General features: G+C 48.9%; 1 protein-coding gene across 1 annotated transcript; it reads left to right on the forward strand.

The window, feature by feature from the left end:
- Nucleotides 1-1,464: 1,464 nt before the first annotated feature.
- On the forward strand, nucleotides 1,465-4,211 carry EPOP (elongin BC and polycomb repressive complex 2 associated protein). The gene has a single exon (XM_027873111.1). It carries the CDS (start codon nucleotides 1,955-1,957, stop codon nucleotides 3,185-3,187), a length of 1,233 nt encoding a protein of 410 aa, XP_027728912.1. The 5' UTR covers nucleotides 1,465-1,954; the 3' UTR covers nucleotides 3,188-4,211.
- Nucleotides 4,212-11,774: the final 7,563 nt, after the last annotated feature.

The raw sequence follows: 11,774 nt of genomic DNA on the forward strand, positions 1-11,774 counted from the left end.
ACTGATCTCTGATGATGCTTCCTCCAGTCTCCCTTTTTACAGAATGGACACTAGAGGTGAGGTGGGTGCACCCCCACTCAACCAATAACTTCATCTCCTGGTATTGCAAAGGGAAGAGGGGAATGATTCTCCTTCACTCCCATCCAGATGTTGTTGGGGAACACCTGAGGAAAACAATGCTCTGATTGTTTTCTCAATTCAAGGTGGCAATCCAGGCACTTCCTCTTCCTGCATACTGACCTTCCCCCCCCCCCATTTATTTCTTTAGTAGAAGATAAACTTTTATGTCTCTCCTCTCATTTTCATTCCTGTCCTGATACTCACGTCCCTTTGATTACCCCAGGACAAGCTTCATTCTAACAACTGGATTTCGGTTCTATGGGAAGTGGCCCAGAAAGATTTCAGTACAATTCTATTTTACTGAGTTTACTAGAAGTCTGTTTCCTTTCGCTTGCCTCTCCTTGAGGAGGGGAGTTAAGACCACCTCCAATGGTTTCTTCCTCCACACCTCACGATCCATTTTTCGAGTTGTAGAGAGAGGAAAGCTTCTGCCAAGATCCCCTCCTTTCCACAGTGTTCAGGGATGTAAGAATACCAATTCCCCATCCCCCATCCTTCATGTTTGAATAGAGATGCCCATCCCCAAAGACTCCCACTATGTTTCTGGAGAAGGTGGAAGTGGGTAAATGGACAGGCTAAAGACTCCCTCTCTCTTTTCCACAGAGACTCCACCCCCTAACCCCTTGTATAGTGAGGACATTGAGGATAAATCCTACCAGAATTCCTTCTGTCCCAAGGAGTATTTCAGGACCATGGAAGGAGGAAACCTGGGAACCTTAAGAAGATTCTCTCTCCAAGCCTCAGTTTCTTTTTTGACAAAAAGAGATGGTTGAACTAGAAGATTTTTAAGGTCCCTTCTAGCTCTAAGTGGAGGTGGTGGAGTGGCCCAGGATTTGAAATGGAACCACTTAGCTACGGGTTTTTGTATACAAAATGTAGATAAAGCAATGAAGGCAAAAAAAGCAGAGAGGAAAGGGAATTGTTTGTCGGTCTACCCCATCAAACTATAGACCCGATCTTATTCATATGTTTAAAAGTATCCAGATTCGGACACACACATTCCTTACTTCTAGGGTTCACACACAAACACACTGCTGGGCACATTCCCACACTTTCACACCCAGTCACCCACACCCAGTGTGTGTGGGACACATATTTACACGAAACACATACGAAGAGATTCACATTCACACATTTACCCCCCTTTCCCCCCTCCGCTGTTAGGTTTCCACGTGTGTGTAGGTCTATCAGTGAAAAGGGGAAGGGGTGGGTGGTGAAAGGGGCGGGGGTAGAGGGACTGAGCTGACGTCACGCCTCCAGACCACCCAATCAGCTCCCGGCTCGGAGCCCCAGCTCTGGTATTGGGGGAGCCAGGGGGCAGTTCTCTATAACGCGGTCCTCAGGAGCTGGCCGGGAAGAAAGGAGCCCAGCAGAAGGTACCGCCAGCGGGAGCCGAGGACTGGGAGTGCGGGGGAGCCTGGGAACTTCCCCGCCTTACTCTCCAGCCGCTTTGTTTCCCCAGCCTCTGCGCTCCTGGCTTCTCTAGGGGGGCTCCAGTCTTGGCTGGGGTGAAGGCGGCTAGAGGAAGGTTTCCTTCTTCCCCCTTCCGGGGCGTTGCATCATGCCCCGATCCTCTGACCGGGTGACTGTCTACGCCAAGACTCGCGGAGGACCCAGGAGTTCGGTGGCCTGGCTGAACATGTGAGCAGACGAAAGAAAGGGCAAGAAGACAAGTCTAGGGGATTGCTGGGAAGCCGGCGGGGGACGCCCCAAAGAAGAGACCTCCCGTCGAGGGAGGGGCAATGTTCTCTTTTTCTGCGGGGCCTTGGGGAAGCGTGGGTACCAGACCAGTGAGAAGAGGACCTTCCGTGTGGGTGACCCTCCAGGCCTCTCCATGGAGACCCTACGCCCCGCGTCTCGGCCAGCCGTCCAGGCCGTCCCCCGGGCATCTCCGTGTTCCCCTGCACCCCGGAAACCACGCCGGGGCCCCCAAGAATTCTCTCCTCTTTGCCTGCGCGCCCTTGCCTTCTGCGCCCTCGCCAAGCTGCGGGCCCCCCAACTGGGCCTCGTCCGCGGGCTGGAGGGAGTGGCCGGGGACAGTGGTTTGGGGGAGCTAGGGCCTCGGGCGTCAGTGCTCGTGGGCCCTCTTTGCGGGGGCAGCCGGGCCCGGGAAAGCCTAACTTGGCTGCCGGCTAAGCCCGGTACGTCGGCTGGCTATTCTAGCGATTCGGATTCGACCAGAGCCGGCGACTTTTCAGACGGCGAGGACTTGGGCACCCGGGTGCCGAGTTGCAGCAGCGAGGAGGAGGAAGATCGTGCACAGCCAAATATTTGCTTTCGCAGGACCGCACTAGCCTGCCCAGCTCTTCCTCCGCTTCGGGATTCCCCGTCGTCTCCTGCGCAATTCACCCCTAGTTTGGTCCCGCAGCTCAGTACCTCGTCCTTCACCACCGCCATTCTGCCCCGGGAGTCCAGTCCTCAATTGCTGCCTCCTCCCCTGTTGCCTTCTGACCCCCAGATTGGCCAGCGGAAGCTGGGAGCCCCGGGAGTGGAGTCCCAGCAATTGCCCCTTAACCAGAGGAACGAGGTCAAAGCTGCCTCCCCCGAGGACATTTCACCCTCTGTGCCCTCTGAGACATCAGACCCTAGCCCCGAGACTGCTGCGGCCAGTGGAGCTCCGGCCCCCTCGGAAGATCCCCGGAGGGAGCATTTCGATCGCTTAATTCGCCAATCGAAACTCTGGTGTTATGCTAAAGGCTTCGTGCTGGACGGGCCGAGTTTGCGAAGAGTGTCTGACCGTCCAGCCTCGTCCCCAACGAAAACCCAGGCTGGGGGACCAGTAAAAAAACGCCGGCGGCCCGTAACTCCCCAGCGCAGCGCCCAGGCTCGCCGTCTCCCGGCGTCGCTCCCGACCAAAAGCTCCTTCAGCCTCCTAGGCAGCTTTCCCTGTCCTCCAGCTCTGGTGGTGGGAGAAGACGGGGACCTGAGGCCCGCATCCTCGCTAAGGCTTTGTGGCTCCTCCCGACCGCCCCCGGCCCACCCGCTGTGGAGATGGCAGCTAGGAGGACCCGCCATCCCCGAGCCTCCCAGCCTCAAGTTCTGGGGGCGCACACTGGAAAGGCTCTGAATGGGGAGAGTTTCCCCACATTTTTTTCCTGAAAGCGGGGAAGTTGCAGGGGTCTGCTCGTCTGGAGAGGGTGGGCAAAGAGCCCAGAGAGCCAGACAGCTTCTCCAAACTCCTGCTCTTCGCTGGGGATCTCCAAGTGTGCCAGGGAGCCTGATGGAGTCAAGGTGAAGTACCCAGCTATCTCTCCTACCGCACCCCAGCGACACCTCATCTTTGGGGGAGAGGAAAAGAAGCCGGAACAGGCACGGAGAGCGTAGTTCCAGCTCTGGGCTCTTCTTTCTGGCTTGTAAGGGGGTGGGGTGCGGGGGACCGCCTCGGGAAAACAGCTCAGAGTTATTTAAAGGAAAGACCCCGGAGATGAAGAAAACACTTCTGTTCCAGTGAGAGAACAGAATGGGGCGGGGGCTGGAGAGGCAATCTGTAGCTAGAGGTGACGGAAGGGGGATCGATCCCCCCACTACCCCGCCTCCAATTCGGGGACTCCTGGCACTTTAACTGCCTGCATCCTTTCCCCTCCCTCTCCTTCCCAGGTTTTTTCTCTTCCTTCAACCCCCATTGGACAAAAGTAGCAAAACTCTGTAACAGCCAGTTTGGGGAACTGGGAGGCCTACACCTCTTCATCTCCTTCCCTAACCCTCAGCTCAGCAACACTGGTGACCCCAACCAGAGAGACCCCTCTCTTTCTAGCAACCATTCCCTGCCCCCTCCTACATCTGTTTTTTGTTTTTCCCTATCATCACTGTTTTCCTCTTCCTTTGGGGGATTTCTCAAATAGGGGAGAGGGGGAGGTTGCTTGGGAAGCTAGATCTCCCTCCACCTCCCCCGCCCCCAATCCTGGAGTGTGTATGGGGAGGGAGGGTGTCAAAGGGAATTGGAAAGGATTGGAAAAACAAACTGTTCGGGGGCTAGGCTCTGCTTCTGAAGGGGAGGGGGAAGCCCCCCCTTCCCAATCTGCAGACTTTGAGGAGGGGGTGAGAGGCTGTCTCAGGGAAAGCAATGGATGGATGAAGAAATCAATAAAATCTAGACCAAACGAGTTGCCTTTCGAGCTTCCTATGCACAGGTTTCTGTACTTGGAGCTGGGTGGGAGGTGGGGGGGGGGGAGTTTAGATGCAAAAGCTGTCCTGGGCCTGTTGAAAGTGATGGAGATCCTTGAGGGTGGGTCAGGTCGAGCCTGGAGTTGGGGTTGGGGGGTGGTGGTGGTGAGATACAAAGCCAAGCAGCTCTTGAGGGAAAAAACAGGAGAGACCTTTGCTGGGCAAATTGGGAATAAGTGGTTGATTGTTTCCAAATGCTTGAAATAGTGAAGGTTGGAGGGTGAACGGAGAGCTCATTAAAGCAAACAGAAAAGACCCCTCTGCCTGCTCCCTTAGCGGAGTAGTCAGAGAAGGGCACTTGGGGGTATTTAGCTGGTTGTCAGAGATCTCTTGATGGATCAGAGGAGGGAGGAGCCCAGGGATTAGGTTTGGGGTCAGAGGCACTATTTACACAGAAAAGGGAAAGTGGAGAGATAAGCCAGACCTGTTCTGTTACCACCCACCCCTCACCTACATGGGAGCCACTGATCCCCCAGAATTTTACCAGCTCGAGAATGGAGAGAAGACAATAGGGTCTCAGAGGCAAGGAAGAACCTACTAGGCCAGTGAAAAGGAGTTGCCTCCTTCTTGGCTCCGGTTGGGATTTTCAGTATGACAGAGGGTAAGGTCTACTCAACAACTCCAAAATTCTGGGTCCTCGAACTTGGACTGAGTCCACTGAGTCACCTTGCTCCTGCTCCAAAGAGCACATTAGGAGCACCAGTTTTTTTTTCTTTTTTCAAAGAAGAAATTGCAAGTCGGGTTCTTTGGTGGTGGTGGTAAGTTTGTAGTTGAAAGTGCCTTCACCCATTTTTCCAGCAGAAGAAACTTGGGGAAGGCTCCCCCCCCCCACTTACTTATGAGTAGGGCAGAGGACAGACTTTTGGAAAATTACCTTGGGCCACAAAGGGTTTTTTGTTTTTAAAAAAATCTATGACTCTCTTTTCCTCTGTTTCTTTTTTGTTGTTGGGGGTGGGCAACGGCTAGGCATAGTTCTCCCTTCAACATCTGGCCCTATGAACCCTAGTGACCTTCTCTTAACCAGCTGTATTTTGGAGAAGAGATATGGGGTTGGGGGGGGAGAAAGGGAAAACAACCAACTGCTGATTTTCTTTTGGAATGACCATCTATTGGGGGGAGGCGGGGGATGGCTGGTGACAACGAGGAAAGAGGAATGAGGGAGAAATAGGAAAATAAGTGATTGAAGAGAATGGGAGTAGGGGAGGAAAAGAGGTAAGCTGGGAGAGACAAAAGCAGGAGGAATTGGGAACTAAAGGTGAAGGAATGCTGTTAAGAAAAGGGGAGAAGGAGAAAGAAAGGTGAAGAGGGGTGGGTGGTGGAGGGGGTTGGGGGGGGCTAACCTTCTTTCACTTGGTAATGTGGCCTGTGTCACAAAGCTCTCTCGGCCCACCAGAAGTAACAGGAGATGGGGGATGGGGGTGGGGGAAGGGTGGATTAAGGAAAGAAATACTCATTTCAAACCCTCTTTCCTCAGAGGAGCTGAGAGTCAGTCCCATTAATTGAGCTCCTAGGCTCCCTGGAGGAAAAGGGTGGGTGAAGTAAAAGAGATAAGGGTGGGGAGGGGAGAGAACTCTACTTAAGTTTAAATACTGCACTACAAATACCTTTCAGTCTGCTTGGGGAGAATCACTGAATGCATTATGAGGCTTGGGGAAGCAGGAAAGGTGTGTGTGTGTGTGTGTGTGTCTGTGTCTGTGTCTGTGTGTGTGTATGTGTGTGTGTGTGCTTGTATGTTTGGGGAATGTTGGGAGAAGATGGAACATTTCAAACATTGGAGGTCACCAATCTGCTTGAATTCTAACAGCCAAGTAATGGAGTGGAGAAAATCAGATGCTCCCCTGTTAGGACATAGGCTTAAGGCCTTGGATGAGACCGTTCTTTTTTCCCCTAAAAGTTGAGCTTCAGCTGCAGGGCCACTCCAAACAGTCACAAACATAATAGCCTAGGAAGAAAAGACTAATAACTATGTGAAACAATCCCACACCACAGGAGGGCCCCAGAGCTGTCCGGCAAGTTCTTGATATGTGTGTCTATCTGGATTTTAATGTCACAGCACCTCTGTTTGCGTGTGTAATGAATGAGGCAGTGCTACCATGAATGTATCCCTGTACCTACCTTTGGGTGTTGGTTTGACTCTATCTTTCTTCATCTCTCTGTCCATATATTAGTTAAAACATTGTGACACTTCATGTCTTTCTCTTAGCCAGGCAGCTAAGTGGTGAAATGGATAGAGTAGGCCTGTATCAGGAAGGCCTGAGTTCAGATCTTATTAGCTGCGTGACCCTGGGCAAGTTACTTAATCTCAGTTTTTTTATCTGTAAAATGGGTATAATAACATCTACCTCCCCAAGTTGTTGTGAAGATCACATGAAATAATATTGGTAAAGCTCCTGGCACATAGTAAGTGTTATATAAATGTTAATTACTATCAGCAAGATAAGTTCAAATGTGACCTCAGGTCCTTATTAGCTTTGTGACCTTGGACAAGTCAACTTAACTTCTATTTGTCTCAGTTTCCTCAACCATAAAATGAGGAGCATAATAGCATCTACCTTCTAGGGTTCTTGTGATAAGATTGTGATAAGATTATCTCGAGATAAGATTTGTAAAATGCTTAGCCCAGTGCCTGGTCCATAATAGGCACTGAATAAATGCACATTCCCTTCTCTTTGTCTCTCTATGTCTGCCGTTCTCTCTCTGTTTCTTGATTTCTGTGCCTGCTATATAAAGTGCTTATTAAATGCTTTCTCTGTGCATTTCTGTTTCTGTCTTCTTCTGTCTCTTTCTTTACTCTCTCACATTGCCATTGATTTAGACATGTGACTCTTCTTGGGTTATGTCATTTATTCAGCAAACATTTATTTCTTCATGTTTTCTTTTATACTCAGGGGCTTTCCCACTGTGGGAAGGGAACTACTTTCTCGGTACAGGTCTCCTGCTGCACCTTGGGGATAATGAACTGTTCTCTCCTTCCTTGTTTAAAAAAAAAAGACCCAGGAGTCCCTACCCTGCTTCTCTCCTTTCTCATCCCCACCCTGACATCCCCTGCTGAATATCCAGAGATCTCTCCAGTCAGAGCTGGTCCAACACCTGGCTTCTTTTCCCTTCCTCCTCCTCCTGTCCCCTCCTTTCCTGTAATCCTCCATCTCCTGGGACCGCTCCCTCTGTCTCCTTCCTCCACCTCAGTGCCTGGGTCTCTCTTGTCTCTTTTTACTTATTTCACAGTTAAATCCCAGACCAGAGCTCTGGCAGAAATGTACAAAGTCTTATTATCATGATGGATAACATTGGATTGTACCTTATCTTTATTTAAAACACAATGCGCAATTTAGCTTGCTATGAGACGGAGAATTCGGCTTATAACTCTGATGTAGTCCTACAGCTGTCCACTAGATGGCAGATTTTCCCCAGAGCCAGAGAGATTGCCTGAGGGATTCTGGCTTGGACAGCGTTAATCAACCAATATTTACGATATTGAATGTTCACTATTCACAAGGCAACTTGCTCTTCACCTTCTCGGAGCTTACAATCTAATTGAGGAGTTGAGACATACATTATGTACTTAGAGTCTTACCTCCTCCATTCACATGTCAAGTAACTGATCAATTCACTACCCTCTATAAGGTCCAGCATTCTTATAAAAGGGAGATGGATGCATACTGTGGTTGTCAATGGATCCCCCTCGCACCCTCCTCCACCCTCACTCCAGGCTGCATGTTTGAGATGCACACTAATTTGCCACATTAATACATCAATGATTTAAAGTGGCAGACATTTGTGAGGTTGGGCACCCTGCTAGAAAGAGGACAAAGTTTGCCAAGCTGTAGCCAGACTAGAGGCAGGAGGTTGAATTCGATGACTTCTTGAGGTTCCTTCCACCTGTCAGGTCAATTTTCGTAGTTAGGATCCAGATGAAGGTTGTGTTCATTAGTTTCAGTGTGTTTGATCAGAGACTGAAATAGAAATCATCTGCTTAGGAGTGTACGGTTGGCACATATGCCACCCAGTTTTCCCCACTTTCCTAATCTGTCCCTCATTCTCCCTCTTTTGCCTGTCTGCTCCTCCTCTTGTTTATTGTTCTCTCGTCTTTCTGAAATACAACCTCCCCTTCCCACAGTCTCTCACTCTCTTCCTCTCTCTGGCCTCCAGTTTCTCTTCTCTTGGTTCTAGTTTCTTTCTTCTTTCTATTTTAATCTCCCTTTTATCTATTCCTGAGTTTCTCCACTCAATCCCTTTTTCTTCTGTCTCTCAGTTTCTCTCTCTCTCTCTCTCTCTCCCCCCCTTTCCTCCCTCTCTGTCTCCCTCCCCCTCTCCTTTTCCTGCCTCCCTTCCCCCCTCTGTTTTCTTCTTTCTCTGTCTCATTTTTTCCTCTGTCTCTCCTTTCTTTGACCTTCTTTCTTTTTTCTATCCAAGTCTCTTTCTTTTCTCTTTCCATCACTTTGTATCTGAAGCTTGATCTTCCTTCTCTCTGGTCCCCAATCTCCGTTCCCCTTTGTTCTTCAGTTTTCCTTCCCTTTCTGTTCTCTTCCTTTCTTTTTTCCCTCAGCCTCCTCTCTTTCTATCACAATTTTCTTTCCTCTTTATTCCTTGTTCCTCTCTCTGGCCCTCAGTCTCTCTTCTCTCTCTGACTCAGTCTCTTTCCTTCCCCTCTTACTCAGTCTGTCTGTGTATTTGTCCCTTAGAATCCCCTCTTTTTGGCCCCTAATCTCCTTTTCCCTCTGTCCTTTAATCCACCTTCCCTCTCTGTTCCATTCCTTTTTCTGTCCTTCAGTCTTTCTTTTTTTTGTCATACAATTTCCCCTCTCCTCTGTTTCTTACTCTCTTCTTCTCTTTGACCCTTAATTTCTCCCCTCTGTGTTCCAGACTTTTTCCTCAGTTTCCCCTTTTATCTGTTCTTCAGTCTCCTCTCTCAATCTCCTTTTCCTTCTGTCCTTCAGTTTCCTTCTCTCTTTCTGTCCTGGTCTTTTTCTTCCCTCTCTTCTCTCTAGACCTGTTTTTTCCATTTCCTCCTTGTTTCCCTTCTTTGTCTCCCACTCTATTTTGGTCTCTCAGATTTTCCTCTACACTTCAATGCTCTTTTCTTCTGTCCCTCAGTTTCCTTTTCTTTCTCTGTCCCAGTCTCTCTCCTCTCATATTCTCAACCCCAATCCTCTCTCTGGCCTTCAACCTTTTTCCTTTTTTTTTTTTTTTTTGTCACACAATTTATCCTTTCTTTGGTCTCTCAATCTCTTTCTCTGTCCCTGGACTGCGAGCTCTTTTCTTTCCTTCTGGCCCTCAGTTTTTTATATTTTTTTTGTTCTCATTCTCTATCCTTTCTCTATCTCAGTCTCTTTCCTCCCTCTCTCCCTCATTCCTACCTTTTATCTGTCCCTTAGTCTCCCCTCTGTCTGTCCTTTATGTTCCCTTTCCCTCTGTCCCTTGGTTTTCCATCATTTCTGACTGCCTCTAAATCTATCTCCTTTATTCATTCCTCATTGTAATTTCTTTGTCTTTCTATTATCTCCTCTTCTCTCTATCCCTCACTTCTTCCTCCTAGTTTATTTCTTGTCTCTGTCCCAAGCTCTTTCCTCAGAATCTCCTTCTTCTTTCCCTCAGTCTCACCTTCTCTGTTTCCCCTTCTCCCTTGGTCTTATCTTCTCCCTGCCTTTTCATACACTGCTCTGTCTTTCTTCCTTTCCTCTTAGTCTGTGTCTTAATTTCTTTCCCAGTGCTAAAATGCTTCCTGGGGGTAGAGATGAAATGGGATACTGGAATAGGGATGGATGGTTTACAGTGGGAGGAGCTCAGAGGCTTGATGTGTTTTTCCTCCTTGTCAGTAGTCAGCAACAGGCATAATAAAGCACCACCGAAATGAGTTGTCATGGAAACCGGAGGGAAAACCTCCCCCTCCCCCCCAGTCTCCCACTCTGTGAGATACAGTGGAAATCTTTGGGGAGATAGCCCCCTTGTAATTCCATAAGGGGAAATAAGGAGTAGCAAGGAGGATGAGACTCTGAGATTGCACTGGGATTTGGGAATATTCCATTATCTAGGGCTCTGCATCCTCAGAGATTTGAGAAGTGCTGGGCCCCAGCCTTGAGGGAGAATGACAGGCATTTTCTGATGTTCAAATGTGTTTCAGTGTTTTTGGGGATGGGGGGAGGGCCAATAGGGGGCTCAAGAGAGTGAGGTGCCTCCAGAGAAGAATTGAATGTCTGTATAAATGTCTCAGTTGTGTAAGCTGTTGTGTGTGCTTGTGAGTGTGTGTACCTATACCCATGTGTATTTGCAGGTGGAGGTGTCTTGGAGAGCAGCTGAATAAGTGTGTGTCCATTCATGTGTGTTTGTGTTTGTATTTGCATGTGTCCCTTCTACATTAAGGTGGAATCTAGGTCAGCACCCAGAGAGATTTGGGGGAGTTAAGCATCCCATCAGTTCTTCAGCACTGACAGGAAAAGGAGAGATTTGAAGAAGAGCAACTGGACTCTTCCAGAAGCCTCTGCTGCTGACCAGAGTACCTGTAGGGTTCCTCCAACAATGGGGAAAGACATCAGGAATGGAGGAGGGAACCCTAATGAATGGATTAGGGTTAAGCTACAGAAGGAAGAAAGCCAAGCCAGAGCTCCAGGCAGCCCAAGGGGTACTCCTCCCACCCCCACTAGAGGGCAGCCAGTCGCTAGAGATGGCTACTTATGTTCCCCATCCCCACCCCTCGAAAAAGGCAGCTGCCTTGGGGCTCGCTTGCTGTGGCCGACTCAGAATAGGATAGAGCCTAATGCCCACCACCAAGCCTCCATTGGCCTTCTGGTCCAGGTGGTAGCTAGATGGCATAATGAATAGAGTGCTGACTTGGAGTCCTGAAAAACAGGGTTCTTCCTGCTTCAGACCTTAGTTCTGTGACTCTGGGCAATCACTCAATGTCTTTTAGCCTCAATTGCCTCATTAGTAAAATGGAGCACCTACATCACAGGCTTGTTAGACTCAAATGAGATAATTTTTACAAAATGTTTTGCAGATCTTAAAGCACAATATAACAACAATAATAATAGCTAGCATTTAATGGCACTTTAAAGTTTGAAAAAATGTTTTACAAATATTATCTCATTTGATACTTATGACAAACTTGGGGAGGTAAATTGCTATTGTTATTCCTCCATTACAGATGAAGAAACTGAGGCAAACAGGGTTTAGTGACTTGCTCAGGGTCACATAGCTAATAAATGTCTAAGGTAGGATTTGAACTTGGATCTTTCTGAATTCAATGGTTAGCAGTGGTGGTGGTGGTGGTGGTGATGATGATGATGATGATGATGATGATGATGAAGAAGAAGAATCAAAATCCCAGTTCATTCCCCTTCCAGGCACCAGGAAATGGCAATGGAAGAGGGGGCAGGAGGAGAAGGCAAATTTCTTTTCCATTCAGCTGAACTTAGCGGGAGGGTGGGTGGGGGATATTTGGGGAGGACCATATGTCTAAAACTGGAAGGGGTGTGTGTGTGTGTGTGTGTGTG

Source organism: Vombatus ursinus, unplaced genomic scaffold, assembly GCF_900497805.2.
Source record: "Vombatus ursinus unplaced genomic scaffold, bare-nosed wombat genome assembly UNPS02014801.1, whole genome shotgun sequence".
In the NCBI taxonomy this organism is placed as follows: domain Eukaryota; kingdom Metazoa; phylum Chordata; class Mammalia; order Diprotodontia; family Vombatidae; genus Vombatus; species Vombatus ursinus.

Coding starts and splice junctions, on each gene's coding strand:
- EPOP (XM_027873111.1), top strand. CDS start 1,955: ATGGAGACCCTACGCCCCGCGTCTCGGCCAGCCGTCCAGGCCGTCCCC.